Genomic DNA, 18,378 nt, shown 5'->3' with positions numbered 1-18,378 from the left:
AAAGATAGAAATATTCTTGACGCAGTCGCCACGACACAGGAGTGCTTATTTTCAGTTTTATCAAAAAACATTGATGCGGCTATTCTTAAGATAGACCTGGAAAAGGCTTACGACTGTGTGGATTGGGGGTTCCTTAGAATCCTTCTGGCCAAAATCGGATTGAGGACTCAGGGAATAAACTGGGTGATGGCATGTGTTGAAAATGTTAAATACTCAGTTATTATCAATGGTATCCCTTCATCTTTCTTTCAGGCGGAGAGAGGACTGCGCCAGGGCTGTCCTCTCTCCCCCCTCCTCTTTATCCTTGTCATGAATACTCTCAGCACCCAGATCAACAAAGCAGTGGCTGATCAACGATGCATGCCGATCAAGATTTGTAAGAATATATTCCTTTCTCATAACTTGTTTGTCGACGACATTCTTATCTTTGCCATGCTATGCAAATCAAGTTGGCTCTGTCTCAACGAGATCTTTCAAAAGTTTCAATCAGCATCGGGCTTGGTCATAAACAGGATCAAATCCATGTTGTATCACAATGACTCTAATCAGGAGTTAGCTCAATGGATTGCTGCGTTATTTGGTATTAATCTGGCATCAATAAAGGAAGGCTTTAAATATTTGGGCTTCCTTCTCAAAGCAAAAGGGAACCGCAAACAGGACTGGTTATGGCTGATTGATCGTTTCTATAATAAAATTTCAAGATGGGAGATGCGATTCCTATCTCTGGGAGGCAGACTTATCCTGGTACAGACTGTCCTATCTCATCTTGCGGTCTATTGGGCACATCTTTATTTTCTTCCCGCTCCTATTATTAGCAAAATGGTCTCTTTAGCTGCTAATTTTCTATGGGGTGGAAGATCTTATCATTCTAAGATCCACTTAGTCAAGATGGACTCCATCACAAGACCGAAGAGGGTAGGTGGTTGGGGCCTTTTACATATGAGGTCTTTTGGAAAGGCCCTCCTCTGCAAATCTCTCCATAGAGGCATCTTCGGTGAGGGCAAGTGGAGTTCCATTATCAACCAAAAATATCTGAAAGGAAGGAGTGTGGTATATTGGCACAGGAGGAATACTCTGGGTACAAAAAGGGGATCAGCCATCTGGCTCAGCTTCAGAAAGGTTCAGGTTCTCTTCCTGGGATTCTTAAGATGGCGTATCTCTACCGGCTCTAGCATCCTTTTTGGTATTGATCCAACTGTGCATGGACTGGAATCGCTGCTCACTCCCGAACTGATTTCCTTCCTGCACTCAAAGGGTCTCTTTACTTGGAATAAATTGATAAAATCTTGGTCCTCATCTTCTCCAATATGGATGGACGGAGATGATCTATGTCTGCCTCTTTCTCTTCGGCCCACTTGGTGTTCTGCTGTAAATAATCTTGTAGGTAAAGGTATCAAACAAACAGGTACAAAAGATGAGTTGGTATGGTCTATGCGGAATTCCTCTCAGCCTGTCCGTGTAAAGGATCTATATGCAGCTGTTTCAACTAATCTTTCTCCGCTTCCCTCACCCATCTTTCCTTCCAAATTCTGGAAAGCGTCCTGTCCACTCAAGACAATTTTATTTTCATGGTTGATTTTTACCAACAGGAACCTCACATGGGAGGTTCTTCAAAGGAAGGGATGGATGGGTCCGGGAAGATGTCCCATGTGTTGTCAGGCGTCCGAATCAAATGCTCACATGTTCTTTCAGTGTGCTGCATCGTCCCAAATCTGGTATGATCTCTCCTTATCTCATGGTTTTCCTTACCAGGTTTTCTCATCTGTACAGGAGGGCTTCAAATGGTGGAGTGATCAACGCCCAGCATGGAGATCGTTATTCATCATTACGTGCTGGTTTCTGTGGAAATGGAGGAATGCTCGCATCTTTCAGGAGTCCAAGGCACCAATTGCCACTGTTCTGGTCCATATATATGCTTTGCTTGAACCTGCTGGTTAACCTCTAGTCATGGTTTTCTCTATATTTCTCTCATCGTTTCCACTGTGGTTTATGTGGATCCTTTTTCACATGTGGATCTTCTCTCTTTTGTGGATGGTTTTTATTCAATGACTTATCATGATATATCTGTTTTGACATCTGGATTATCATTTTTGTAAGAGCTCAGATCTTTTTAGCATTAGTCCTATCTGTTTTTATCTACAGGATGAGTCGGCCATGATGAGATGGCCTTTATATGTATCAGCCCTTTATATTCTCTTAATATAAATTCATGATGCTTTTCTCTCTGAAAAAAATATTAAAAATATGCATGCTTCCTCTACCGCTGCATCACTTGGCGTGCCTCCTTGAAACTAGTGTTGTGTCATCATCCAACAACGTCCATATAACCAAGAAAAACGATGAAGCTTTTGTGAAAATGATGGATTGAATTGAATTAAAGGAATCACATGTATTGCCGGCTTGGGAGTACATTAAAAAATTATGGAATAAGTAAACGATGAACATAAAATTGAGCAAATGTTGGAAAAGAAAAAGGGAACTAAGATTGTGCAAAGAATTTAATGTTGGAACGAGAAATTAGTGTGAATATAATTATTTTACGAATATAATTATTTTACGAACTAAATGTTGGAATGAGAAATTAGTGTGAATATAATTATTTTATTTACGTAGACATTAATATAGAATTGAAATGAGTAATATAGTGAGTGATAAATGTGGGGTTATTTGTGATCTTTTAAGAAAATTAGGAAGGGGACTTTTTATAGGGAATAGGTGAAAATTAGGAAGAGCTTTTGACATCATGGTATGGTAAGGGATGATAATGTATTAATGATTTTATTCTGGGTAATAATTTATTATATGGTTAATTGATGAATTTATTAAGAAATTTAGTTAAGTAAAATAATCTCTAAAATATAAAGGTTAGTTAAAAGTTTTGAATTTGTAATATTTTTTCATGGTATGTGATAATTCCATGATGTAATGCATAAGATGGAAAACAAGGCATGTTATTTGCAATCTAGCTTAATGGGAAGAGAAGGGGAACACTACATTGTTATCTCTCATGAATTACATTAAATTATAAGTATTATTTGACATAAACATTTTTTTATGTATAAGTGGAAAATCATGTTAGCAATGGTTAATGCCATATTAATAGCCTCAAAACTCGATGTACTTGCATGCTTATTGTCAGTAGTTTCTATTCATTTATACCCTATCAAGATGGGATGACACAAAGCATGTGGTATAACACCTAGATTAAGTCGAAGATCTTTCCCTACAATGTACCTTTTCATCTTCTTTTGTCAAATGTAGAGGATTAGTAAATGTAGAAAATCCTATGTCTTTAAGAATGTTTAGAAGTGGTTCAAAGAGTTAGGGATTGGATGCTCACTCGAGGATTAGGTTGTGAAGATGGAAAACAACCATGACCATCCAAGAAGATGTATAATATTTGAAAATTGTGATCTTCATAGAGGAATTCGCATAGTACAAAAGAGGAAGCTCAAGAGTGTCTTTCTTTGTATGTGAGGAAATGGGAGGGTTGTAGAAAGGTTAGGAGAAAAACAAACTCAAGAGTCATGCAGGTGACCTCAAGACAGTTGATTAGTGTCAAGGCTTAGATAGAGAAACTTAAGAGAAAGCACATGTAGTTAGAAAAATTTAGTGCAGCAAAGATTAATAGAGGGTTTGGCCATAGCCCTAATTTTAATATAAAAAGTACTATTTTTTGTTTAAAAAAAGTGAGTGAAATAAGATGATACATGGAGTGTAGGCACAACTCCAAGGATTTCATGGGGCAAAAAGACTTAGACTAAGATAAGAAAAATTGAGCAAAATGGATACCCAATTAATTAAAATGGAATACCTCAAGGAGATTAATGGAAAAAAAAAAACAAAGGAATCGCGGTACATGGGAGAAACACTCCTAACATTCAATACCATGAAAAAATGTGTGAGAGTGTGAAGTTAATGATATCCATAGATTTATGATCCTTCATGTACCTACTAGTTGAGGCATGATCTTTGTCATGGAGTCTCTTTCTATTCAAGTTCTAAGAAGATTGGAAGAAGGAAGTAATCAACCTAGTGTAGGCCACTCTATATGACTTATCTTTAGAAAATAATCAATGCAAATCAAACACCTTGTAGAAAAAAGTGCTAAGCACCTCCAATCATCATAAGCCATGAATGTCTGAAGGGCACAAGTGCTTCCTCCAATCATCATAAACCATGAATTTCTGAAGGGCACAGGGGCTTCATCTTGTTGACTAATATCTTACTACATTCATTCATAAAGGGGGTTTTAAAATTGTGAAAAGTAAAGTCAATATATTGCAAATATTGAAAGGTGGATGTGGGATTGCGAGGTTATAAGTATTGAGATGTGAATGTGGGGTGGGAAGAGGGGTTATGAATACTAAGCATATAAAAAAGTATTTGGTAAAAGTATAAAATATCTCTATGATTTTAAACTTATCTCATGATATATCTCTATAATTTTAAATACATATCACAAAATACAATTTTAATATTATTTCATTTGTTAAAAGAAAAAAATTATCATAATCATTAAAACTAACTTAAACTATTTAACAGAGAAAAAAACATAACACATGAAACTAAAAACATATCATGAAAAAAAAAATTACATTATAGTAAATGTATATGTTTTAATTATGAAGAAAAGATTATATTATAGTAAATTTATTAATTTAAATTACTACTCATTGTAAAATGTGCATTTTATCACTATATAAAATATATACAAAAATGTTGTATAGAAAAGCTTAGCTAATTAATTTAAGTTAATTAGTCATTGTGAAATGAGCTTTTTATTAAGTACACAAAATAAATATATATTTAATATAAAATAATACAATTTCATGTTGCAAAAGAGAATTTCCAACTATTACAATAATGTTGTATAGAAAAACTTAGCCAATTAATTTAAGATAATCAATTATTATAAAATGAGTCTTTTATCAAGTACATAAAATAAATATATATCTAATATAAAATAATCTAATTTAATGTTACAAAAGAAAACTTCCAACTATTACTTTTTAAATGAACTAGCAATTCCGATGATTCTCTATGGTTGTGAATTGTGGGCTAGTACTACATCCGACATGCAATGGAGACAATTTGAGAAAATTCAGAAGGGTTTGATTACAAACAAATTTAAGATTAAAAGTGCAGTTCCTTATGATATCTTGTTAAGTGAACAGGGACTGCTCCTATTGAAGAAATTGCTATGGTGCGAGTCATAAGGTATTTAAAAAAAATTGAACAAATGGAAGAGGGTAGATGGCCTAAGGTTGTATTTAATGATAGATTGTGCAAGAGCAGAAAAACATGGATGCATAAAAATAACAAATGGTTTAGTAAATGGGATATTGGCTTGAAAGCGTGTCCCATAAACAACAAAGAGATAAAAGCTTTTGTTATGGAAAAGTTCCACAAATGTACTTGGGATAAGGAGCTAGGAAGCAAGAAAAATTACTATATTGAAGTGTTTAATCCCACTCATAGTCATCAACCAAAAGCATACATAGAGACCAATATCTCCTGGAGAGCCAAAATTCTTATTGCTCAGTTAAGGACTAATTCTCATCAACTCCGTCATGAAACAGGGCACTGGAAAAGGCCAAAGGAAGTGTGGGAGGAAAGGGTATGCATTTTTTGTTCTTCTGGAAAAGTGGAAACAAAAAAACATTTCATTTTAGAATGTGAGGCCTTCAAAGATAACAGGGAAAGTTATGCAGATATGCTAGTAGCTAGCTCTTGGGATAATCTATTTAGCGAGGGGTTTGTCGAGACGCTGGGAGCATTTATTTTGAAGCTTCATAGAAAAAGGGCCGAATACATCAAGTAGATGAAGAAGCAATCTGTCCCATAAGTTATCTTTAACCTCGTGGACGTTAAAATAATTTCTTTCTTTCTTTCTATAATATATTTATATAAATTTAAAAAAATATCATAATCATTAAAATCAATTTAATCTATGACTTCTATAATTTAATGTTGGAAGAAAAATTCTAGTTCCAAATGAAAAACAATTTTAATATTATATTATTTATACAACTAAAAAAATTATTAAAATTATTAAAATCAAAACGAAAAATACAAATATAATAAATTTATAAATTTAGTTTTATAACTCATTATAAATATGCATTTTATTTTTATATAAAGCAAATCTATATTTAATATAAAATAATACAATATAATATTGCATGAAAAGTTTTGCTATTTAAATTAATCATTCATTATAAACGATTATTCTATCAAGTAAATAAAACGAATATATATTTAATATAAAATAATACAATTTAATATTACATAGTAAAACTTCTAGACGAAGGTTGAAAAATCTAAAAAAAAATACATTTGCAAACCTATATTTAATTGAACACAGTGTCCAAAAAATAGTTTTGAAAAGTTTGATGCAAGCTTATCTTTTTTAATTGAAGAATTAAATGTCATTGTTCCACGTTCTCAAGGAATTACTAAACCTGGATAACATTGTTTGTACCATAACGACTTTAAGTCGAGACGGGTTTTCTTTTTATTAAGATTTACAAGGATTTTAAGTGAAGAAGGTTAATATTTATAATTTTAAAATAAAATAATATTGAATATTGTTATTGATGTGTATAATACATTTTTATGTAATGATTTTGAAATTAGGAGTGGTAGGTGTGGGGTTATTTTTAATTTTGGAAGATAAATAGATTTTTGTTTTGTTTGGAGATTGGGGCAGGTTTTTAATAATCAAGTGTAAGCATAAGGATATTTTTTTATTTTTATTTTTTTTATTTTTTTTTTTATTTTTTTTTTAATTTTTTTTCAGGTTTAAGGATAATAATTGTTGTTGATTTAAAGATGATTATAACAAATCTTTAGAAAGGTACTAGCCCTAAGGACCTACAACTTTATTCATTTCTTCTCTGAATCAGGTTTCTTCTTACCAATTTACATAATTTAATTGTTTTCCCATCCTCCAACACAATAATCATATGGCAAATCAAATGGAAAAAGAGGTTATTAGAATGGAGGGGGGGTCGTTTCTTATCAATGATTAGATAAGCTATCACCCTATCCCATGAATAGGACCATGACCAAAAGAGGGTATTTTGCAAGGTTGTTAGTGAGGAACGAGGACAATTTGGATGTCATATGCGGTTTTGGGAGGTCACTGCCTCCAATGTCCACGTGCTACCTTATGCAGCGAGGCAAGGGATATCTAGTCATTCCATCCATTATATTGATGTGGTTGCTCAAGTATGTGAGCACTGTCGAGATATTGAAGCTGCAATGAATGCACGCAAGTGGGAATGTTGGGCTCCTCTATGTGACTTGATCAAGATGAATTCAATTCACTTAAATTGGTACAAGCTAGTTGATCTAGATCAGTGGGGAGAAAAGCTATAGGCACTTGAGGTGACGTTCAATTATAATGAGAGGTGGTGGGAACAAGATTACTTAGCAGTGCAAGGGAGAAATGGGAAATTGTGTCCCCTGTGTTCCTCGTGGAAATGTACAAGTTTGATTATTATTGTACTTTTATCCCTGATATGATTATGTCAATTAATAGTTTTAGCTTGGTCCTTGATGGCATGCAAAATAGTAAAAATGACCATCCACCCAATTGGAAGATGACGATAGATGTGTTGGGGTTGTCAGGTTGGTTTGTTTGGTCCCCTATTTAGCAATAGAGTTCTAGGTGTCTCTTTATTCTCCCTTTATTATCATTATTTCCCAATCATGGTGTTTCAATTATAAGTTGTTCCTCTCAAGTTACTCGTATGTGTTTCAATTCTAGGTTACACTCTAATTATTTGTCTTTGTTACAAAAACCAAAAAAATTCAGTAGCCCTCTAAAGCATTGGTCTCCCTCCCCTCTCGTCATGAATGCTAATTTGGGCCTCTTTTCCCATCTCAAATAAGAGTATTTTCCACGGGTAGGTATCTATTCCACGACTGTGTTCGATTATACGTCCATTTCTTGGATCAATCATTCTCTCATAGTGCCTCTGGGTATTTAATTCTCATATTTTTTTCTAAGAAACCTCGACACCTTGTTATAGTCACACTAGAGATAGTAGTTGGACATGTAATTTGGTGTGGAGGACAGATAATTTGGGTATTTTCTCTTAGGCTTGTTCTTAATGGAAATTTCCAGTATTTTTCTTGGATTGAAATCCCTTCTATCTATTTCAGTGTTTTGGATATGGATCAGAAGGACACAAGGAAGGTAATTCAACAAGTGTGGTTGGAGGAAATAGGTCAATTGCAACAAGAACTTTTTCAATGTCAAATCCATCATGGCTAGATGGTCTCCACCTTAACTGTGCCAATGGAGATTCTTGTGGAGCATAGTGTTAAATTGCACAGTACTGGAGATCATGAACTTTCTTCTCTTTGTTAGCAACTCAATTATTTTTGTTTTTCTGTTAACCAGCTTTAACTAGATCGGTCCTCTTTGCAGCCTTCGATAAATTCTACTATAGTTACCCTTCCATACTTAAATGTCATTGTGTCTCCTATAGGGGACACTAATTTAGGAAAATATGAACACCTTCTCTCACACAAATAATGTTATGTGTTATAAAAGTATTGTGATTTTGGATGTCTTTTTGGAGGATCTATGTAGCCAAACATGTTAGTTTTGCAATAGTTGTTGTTAGAAAGCTTTGATTTTTGTACACAAACATGCCCTACTACTTTGTAGTTCTTAGTAGCATTACCGACCATTTTTGTACTCTTTGTTGTATAGTCATGTGTTCTAATAAAAATAAATAAAAAAATCTTATTTTATATATATATATATATATAGATATACATATACATATGCATATACATATACATATACATATACATATATATAAACTATGGTGAATCAATAATACATTGGAGTAGTCTACTAGCAAAACATTTACCTTGGAATTGAACTTGCTCCCAACCGCTCAAGTTATCAACCAAGACAAAATTAATTTTATTTTTAATAAAATATAATTTTAGAGTCATTGTCAAGGTAGACATCAAATTGATATATGAGACTCTTTTGTTTATGAGACGAGGGATCCTCTTATACCCAATACTTGGGAAAATGGTTTCAATTCCATAGAGGGACATGTTCGTTCATTTTGATAAAGTTCAAAGAGTATGTGTCTCTAGGATAGAGTTAGCTCCAGTGAGATTCCATTAGGAAATTATGGCTTTTACAAAATTATAAGTTATTAGTATATGTGGTTTGGTGACTCTTAGATTAATACTCTTAATATTATAGTGAAAACTCGAAAATTATTTTAAATTTTAACTTAATTACTATAAGAAAAAAATTTATTAATTCATCTTAATTTTAAAAAATTATGAAATAATATACATTATACTTCTCTATATTTAAAATTTTTAATATTTTAAGAAAAACACATAATTATCTGAATTCGAACTCTTAATATTCTAAGAAAAAAAACATGTCAACTTTTATAAGAAATACATATTTATCTAAATTTAAACTCTTAATATTCCATGAAGAAATACATGTTTTTAAACCAGGTTATATTTTTTTAATTTTTATTATAAATTATCTCACTTCATTAAAATAAAAATAAAAAATAAATAACATTTTATATTGAGTGTTGACCTGTTCGTACTTTTCAATAAGGAAAACAACAAACACCCAACAGCAGCCTTTCATGACTTTCGTGAACCTATTCTGGCCTGGCTACTTCCCTGGGGTGACCCGTCATTGTTTTAGTAACAAAAAAGAACAAGCATTTGCATTTGCGGTGCATAGGAAACAAAATTTGACTTCCGTTTAGAGAAAGTCTGGTGCTGCTGCCTTGTGTTAAGGTTTCGCATTTGGGAGCAGGGAGTCGGCAGAGGAGGTGGATGTATTTCGGATCTTTCATTTGCAAGTAAAAAATTCGTATTCTGAATTTAGGTTATGAATTCTCTGAAATCATTATATGTATCCCTTGACTGAAGGCGCAAGAACACCCAGAAAATATGTTGGCAGTTAAAGTTATCTTTTGCGTGTATTTGGATTTGAAGCCTGAGGAATCGCTGAGAAGGTGAGGCAGTTGCTGCAGTTTCTTTTGCTCTTTTCGGTTTCAACTGTTAGCAAAATGAATGCAGTTGTGAAGTCACAGGTCTGGCAGCCCTGTAATCGCAAGCGTTAGAATAGTGAGAGGCAGGGACAAAGATCCACAGGCGAGGTTACCCTGTCCTCTGAGTGTGTACATCCTGAGACCATTATTCCAGTCGCAAGCGAGCTTGTTTTTTCTTCTTTGCATTGTGTGTCTGTGTTTTGAGAGGAGGGAATGAGCTTGCGGAGCGCAAGAACTCGTGTAGGCAAGTATGAGTTGGGACACACCCTTGGTGAGGGCAACTTTTCCAAGGTCAAGTTTGCTAAAAATGTGGATACTGGCGAGGTTGTGGCCATCAAGATCCTTCTCAGAGCTCAACTCCTCAAAAACAAGATGGTGGAACAGGTACAATCTTTTTTTCCTGTTTATGTTAATTTGTCTATGTTAATTTGTCTGTTATATGGAAAAAAATTGTTTAGGTTAATTTTTCTTTTATTTATGGAAATTTGTTATTATGCAGAAATTTTGAAATCTGATAAACAAAAGTGAAGTTATAATCATCATTTAATTTTTCACACAAACAGATTCCATTCCAAAACATATTTTTTTTTCATTACTATTTTTTATATTTTACACAAAAGCTTAACTGGGTAATATCTCTATTTTTTACAAAAACTGATTTTTCTTTCATCTTTATTTTTCACATTTGATATAGAAGTGTATTTGGGCAATATCTTCATTATTCACCAAAAAAACTAATTAGGTAATGAGTATGATAAATTCTGTTATTTATAAAAAACTGTCATTGAGTAGAAATTTTGAAATGTGATGAACAAAATAAAATCATAATTATTATTTAACTTGTCACACACTATTATACAAATTCCATTTCAAAACATTTTTTTTTTTCATTATCATTTTTTACACTTGTGTAGTGTAAATGGGCAATACCTCCATTATTCACAAAGAACTAACTATTTGGCAATAACTCCATTATTAAAAAAAACAAAACAAAACAAACTAACTGACTATTTTTTATACTTTACACAAAAGTGTAAGTGGGCAATACCTCCCTTATTCACAAAGAACTGACTAGGCAATGAGACCGATAGATTTAGATTTATAACTAAGCAATGAGAATTCATAGATTTAGATTTATGTAATTTTTTGAATTTTTATTGTTATTTTTTTAGTTATAACCAAGTAGAAAGTTAATTAATGAAATTTTATTATTTATTATTTTTATTAAAGATAAAAATTATAGTGTAAAAAATAAATTGTTAATATCAAAATTGTATAGGCATTGTTATTTCAATTAAAGTACTTTGAATCCTAAATTTACAAGTTGATAAAAATTATTGAACTTTTTTATATTTAGTTATATCAATTATATATTAAGAATTTAAAATGTTATAAATTGAAAATGTACAAACTAAATAATTAACACATGAGATAAACACATAAGACAAGTATATGGAAAAGTCTTATCTCAATAACCAAAATATTCATAAGGTCATCACAAGCCTATTAAACACAATATTTAACTTTCAAAAAAGCTCATTCCCAAAAGTCATGAGGTCCTTCTTTTAGTTTGTCTCTTTTAACATATACTCAATATGAGGTCTTTTTTTCTTTTTAGTTTGTTTCTTCCAATATGTTAAACACCTAATTAAGGTTATGGTGTGGAATGTGAATAGTCATTGCGTGAGTACAAGAGACCTTGGAGTGTGAACTTAATAGTTGTAAACATTATATTTATATGTATATTTGATTTATAATATACAATCCATGCTTATCCTTGATTTTGGTGCACAGTCCGAAAGTGGTATCATAGCCAAATCTATGAAGCTATACCTTTGTAACCCACCTAAATTAATCAAGCACACAGTTTATCTCCAGAAATATTAAACACATTATGAATAAATATCGAAATTTATGGCCCTAGAACTAAAATGTGACTAATTTTGTGTTGCAAATTTTAATGATCACTTGTGACCTTCATTAACTTAACAATACATTGTAGATTTGTGATGCAAGAAAAAGGAAAATACTCTTATTAAACAATATACATACAAGATATTATCTAACTTAAGCACACCCCTAACGAGTGGTACATAAACTGTTTTCAATTATTCCATTTGGATACTATTTGACCTTCTATAATTTCCTAAGAATTCCTTTTTGAGTACCTAAAACATTCCCTAGTTATTAATATACTCATTTTAATAATATCTAAAAGTATATTCCTACTTGAAATGTTTTGACATGGATATGGGAAATGAGATGAATGCTTGGGTTGATTAAGTTCCTATATCTAAATGTGTGATTTGTTTGTTACCTTTGTGTAAGTTATGATTATTGTCAGTCACTCATGAAGGGGTACTTTATGTTCTAAGAATGTCAAAACTAGATTAAATCCTTCCAATAGGTATGATTATTATCATAAATTCCATAACCCTTCATTGTAGTCCAAAAGAGAAATTTATGGGGGAATGTTTACCCAATTTGAGATATCATAATTGAACCTAGTATGAGGTGGAATGGTCATTATTTCATGCCAAATTTAGAACTCCACACGAATACTATGAGTTGGGAAGGCCCTCACATGATTTGGAAAGACTTTCACTACATGAGACCAATTTCTAAACCTAGTATGAGGTGGAATGGTCATTATTTCATGCCAAATTTAGAACTCCACAAGAATACTATGAGTTGGGAAGGCCCTCACATGATTTGGAAAGACTTTCACTGCATGAGACCAATTTCTAAATTGTACAAAAACATTTAATTGGTCAATGGGTTTTCTAAAATTTGCCTTGGGGAAGATCTAAGATTTTTTTTATTATTTTTTTGTATTTAAGAAAAGTATGGGACCTCTAATGAGTTATGAAAATCCAAAATCCATTTTATTTCAATAAAACAAATTTAATTTCAAATTTCATAGAATAGAAACACAAATTCTTGGGTGGTATTTGCTTGCTAACTAAGATTAATGTTTTCTTTCAAGGATTTAACCCCTTTCTTTCTTCAAGTAAAAGACCACTCCAAAGTTACAATCATTGGTTGAATCTCTTCCATTTATATATTAATTTCTTTACTTTTATTCCCATGATTCTATGTTTCTTTCCATCATTTGTGTTTTATTAACATTTCATGTTGTTTTATCACTTTGAATTATATATATATTACTTTTGTTTTGATCTTCAAATCTTGATGTATATATAATAGTCATTGATCTTACTTACATCATTCTAGTAATTCCTCATCTCAGTAGGACTAGTATCACTCTTCTTTGATTTCTATCAAATTGCAAGAAGAGATGGAGATAAAAATTATTATCCTAGATTATGTGGAATCAAATCAAGATGGTATGTTCATGGTTGATTATTTGTTTTGTTGTTTTAGGTACTATAATTTTGAATGGGTTATTGGAGATTAGATTTCCTTCACAAGTGTGCAATAACTAGTTGTGTTTGTGTTGGTTTTGTTAAAGATGAATTAATTAGTTACATATTAATTAATGGGATATGAATGTGAGGTGGAGAAAGAGGTCATGAATATTAAGCATATAAAAAAAGTATTTGGTAAATATATGGAATATCTTTATGATTTTAAACTTATTTCACAAAATATCTATATAATTTTAAATACATATCACAAATATTATTTTATTTGTTAAAAGAAGAGAAGTATCATAATCATTAAAACTAACTTAAACTATTTAAAATTGGGAAAAAAATAACTAGTTGAATATCATAGTAAATTTATATGCTTTAATTATGAAGAAAAAAAATATATTATCGTAAATTTATTAATTTAAATTACTACTCATTGTAACATGTGTCTTTCATCATTATATAAAATAAATGTAAAGTTAATATAAAATAATACAAAAAACTTGTCTAGAAAATCTTAGCTAAATTAATTTAAGTTAATTAGTCATTGTGAAATGAGCCTGGTATTAAGTACATAAAAAAAATATACATTTAATATAAAATAATACAATTTCATGTTGCAAAGAAGAACTTCCAACTATTACAAAGATGGTGTATAGAAATATTTAGCCAATTAATTTAAGGTAATTAGTGATTATAAAATGAGTCTTTTATCAAGTAGATAAAATAAACATACATTTAATATGAAATAATATAATTTAATGTTACAAAGGAAAACTTCCAACTATTACTTTCTAGATGAAAAACAATTTTAGTATCATATATTTATATAAATTTAAAGCATTATCATAATTATTAAAATTAACTTCATCTATTTAAAAAGTCAAACCAAACTTCTATAATTTAATATTGGAGAAGAAAATTTCTGGTTATTATTTTCTAGAAGAACATTAATTTTAAGAATGAAAACTTCTCATTATTATTTTAAGAATGAAAAATTACAATATAATAAATTTATTAATTAAGTTAATTAGTCATTGTGAAAGGAGCCTTTTATTAAGTACATAAAATAAGTATACATGTAATATAAAACAATACAATTTCATGTTGTAGAGAAGAACTTCCAACCATTACAAAGATGTTGTATAGAAAAACTTAGCCAATTAATTTAAGGTAATCAGTGATTATAAAATGTGTCTTTTATCAAGTACATAAAGTAAACTTACATTTAATATAAAATAATATAATTTAATGTTACAAAAGAAAACTTCCAACTATTACTTTCTAGATAAAAAATGATTTTAATATTATATATTTATATGAATTTAAAAAATTAATTATTAAAATCAATTTAATCTATTTAAAAAGCCAAACTAAATTTCTATAATTTAATGTTGCAAAAGAAAATTTCCCTTTATTATTTTCTAAAAAAAATAATTTTAATATTATATTATTTATATAAATAAAAAAATTATGATAATCATTAAAATCACTATAAAAAAATTACAATATAATAAATTTAAATTTATTAATTTAAGTTAGTTACTCCGTGCATTTTATTTTTATGTAAAATAAATATATATTTAATATAAAATAATACAATATAATATTACATAAATAAATTTGCTATTTAAATTATTCATTCATTGTAAACGAATCTTTTATCAAAGTAAATAAATTAAATATACATTTAATATAAAATAATACAATTTAATATCACATAGAATCTTTTATCAAAAACATAAAATAAATATAATTATACAATTTAATATTACATAGGTAAAACTTCTAAGCGGAAGTTGCAAAATCTAAAAATATACGTTTGCAAACCTATATTTAATTGAACACAGTGTCCAAAAAAAACATAGTTCTGAAAAGTTTTGTGCAATCTTATCTTATAGTTCTGAAAAGTTTTTGTGCAATCTTATCCCTAGTATGATTGTGCCAATTAATGGTTTTAGCTTGGTCCTTGGTGGCATGCAAAATAGTATAAATGACCATCCACCCAATTGGAAGATGATGATAGATGTCTTGGGGTTATCGAATTGGTTTGTTTGGTCCCCTACTTAGCAATAAAGTTTCAGGGGTCTCTTTATTCTCCCTTTATTATCATTATTTCCCAGTCATGGTGTTTCAATTCTAAGTTGTTCCTCTCAAGTTACTCGTAGGTATTTCAATTCTAGGTTACACTCTAATTATTTGTCTTTGTTATAGAAACCAAAAAAAATCATTAGCCCTCTAAAGCATTGGTCTCCCTCCCTTCTTGTTGTGAATGCTAATTTGGGTCTCTTTTCCCATCCTGAATAGGAGTATCTTTCGTGGCTAGGTATATATTCCACGTCTATGTTCGATTATGTGTGCATTTCTTGGATGGACCATGCTCTTATAAGGCCTTTGGGTATTTGGTTCTCACATTTTATTTCTCAGAAGCCTCGACGTCTTGCTATGTCATGCTAGAGCTAGAAGTTGGACTCGTAATTTGGTTTGGAGGACAAACAATTTGGGTATTTTCTCTTAGGCTTATTTTTAATGGAAATCGTCAGTATTGTTCTTCGATTGAAATCCCTTCTATCTATTTCAGTGTTTTGGATATGGATCATAAGGACACAAGGAAGGTAATTCAACCAGCGTGGTTTGAGTAAATAAGTCAATTGCAACAAGAACTTTTTCAATGTCAAATCCATCATGGCTAGACGATCTCCACCTTAACTGTGTCAATGGAGATTCTTGTGGAGCATAGGGTTAAATTGCACAGTACTAGAGATCCTGAATTTGCTTCTCTAGGTTAGTAGCTCAATTATCTCCATTTTTTGTCAACCAAATTTAACTAGATCGGTCCTCTTTGGGGCCTTCGATAAATTCTACTATAGTTTCCCTTCCATACTTAAATGCCATTGTGTCTCCTACAGGGGACACTAATTTGGGCAAATATGAACACCTTCTCTCACACAAATGGAGCGTCATAATTTGATGAACATGAGTGAAGTCATAATTATTATTTAACCTCTTTCACACAAACATATACTATTTCAAAACATATTTTTCTTCTATTACCATTTTTTACGTGTAATTGGGCAATACCTCCATTATTCACAAAAAAACTGATTAGACAATGAGAATGATAGATTCTATTATTTATAGAAAACTGATTAGACAAATAATTATGTCTTTCACACAAATGGAGTGAACTCATAATTATTATTTAACCTCTTTCACACAAACAGATTCTATCTCAAAACATATTTTTCTTCTATTACCACTAGGCAATACCTCCATTAGTCACCAAAAAAAATGATTAGACAATGAGAACGATAGATTCTATTATTATAGAAAACTACCATTGAGAAAAAAATTTGAAATCTGATGAATAAAAGTGAAATCATAATTATTATTTAAACTGTCACACACAAACATATAGATTCCATTCCAAAACATATTATTCTTCTATTACCATTTTTTACACTTTACACAAAAATGTAACTAGTCAATATCTCCATTATTCACAAAGAATTGACTAGGCGATGAGAACGATAGATTTAGATTTATAACTAGGCCACGAGAATCAATAGATTTAGATTTATGTAATTTTGTGAAACTTTATTGTTACTTTTTGAAGTTATAATTAAGTAGGGAAGTAAATTAATGAAAATTTATCATTTTTTTCTTTTTTTTGTTAAAGAAAATAGATTATAGTGTAAAAAACAAGTTATTAATAACAAAATTATATAGGCATTGTTATTTCAATGAAAGTATTTGGCATCCCAAATTTAGTTGTAGCTTAAGTTAATAAGTTGATAATAAATACTGAACTTTTTTAGATTTTGTTATATCAATTATAAATTAAGAATTTAAAATGTTATAAATTGAAAATGTACAAATTAAATAATTGACGCATGAGATAAGCACATAAGACACATGTATATGGAAAAATCTTATCTCAAGAACCAAAGTATTCTCAATGTCATCAGAAGCCTATTACACAACATATTTAACTCTCAACAATCTCATTCCCAAAAGTCATGAGGTCCCTCTTTAGTTTGTCTCTTTTAACATATACTCAATATGAGGTCTCTTTTTCTTTTTGGTTTGTTTCTTCCTTGAATATGTTAAACACCTGATTAGGGTTATGGTGTGGAATGTGAATAGTCATTGCGGAGTACAAGAGACCTTGAAGTGTGAACCTAACAGTTGTAAACATTATATTTATATGTATATTTTATTTACAATATGCAATCCACATTTATCCTTGATTTTGGTGCACAATCCAAAAGTGGTATCATAGCCAAATCTATGAACCTAGACCTTTGTAACCCACCTACATCATGGAAAAGGGGGGGTTCATGAAAAATATTAATCAAGCACAGAGTTTATCTCCATAAATATTAAACACATAATGAATAAATGTGGAAATTTTTGGCCTTAGAACTAAAATGTGACCAAGTTTGTGTTGCAAATTTTAATGATCACTTGTGACCTTCATTAACTTAACCATACATTGTAGATTTGTGATGCAAGAAAAAGAAAAAATACTATCATCAAAACATATACATGCAAGATATATTCTACCTTAAGCACAACCCTAATGAGCCATAGATAAACCAATTTCAATCATTCCATTTGGATACCATTTTACCTTCTATACTTTCCTAATTCCATTTTGAGTATCTAAAACATTCCCAAGTTCTCATTTTAAGAATATCTAATAGTTTATTCCTACTTGAAATGTTTTGACATGGATATGGGTAATGAGATGAATTCTTAGGTTGATTAAGTTCCTAGATCAAAATGTGTGATTTATGTGTTACCTTTGGTGTAAGTCATGATCTTTTTTGGGTTACCCTTCTCAGAAATGAAGGGGTACTTTATGTTCTAGGGATTTCAAAGCTAGATAAAGTTCATCAAATAGGTATGATTATTATCATAGATTCCCTTACCCTTCT

The 18,378-nt window shown here is 30.7% G+C and overlaps 1 protein-coding gene across 1 annotated transcript in view; it reads left to right on the top strand.

The window, feature by feature from the left end:
• Positions 1-9,872: 9,872 nt before the first annotated feature.
• The window catches only part of LOC149228125 (CBL-interacting protein kinase 32-like), a 166,099-nt gene continuing 157,593 nt past the window's right edge, over positions 9,873-18,378 (top strand). Inside the window, exon 1 of the mRNA XM_089378052.1 lies at positions 9,873-10,448. Coding sequence (XP_089234178.1) covers positions 10,278-10,448 — 171 coding nt within the window. The 5' untranslated portion in view covers positions 9,873-10,277. The remainder of the gene's footprint in view (positions 10,449-18,378) is intronic.

Source organism: Pinus tabuliformis, chromosome J, assembly GCF_031772625.1.
Source record: "Pinus tabuliformis cultivar Carrire ecotype Pingquan chromosome J, CPIR1, whole genome shotgun sequence".
NCBI lineage: Eukaryota > Viridiplantae > Streptophyta > Pinopsida > Pinales > Pinaceae > Pinus > Pinus tabuliformis.
This window is presented reverse-complemented; position numbering and strand designations above follow the sequence as displayed.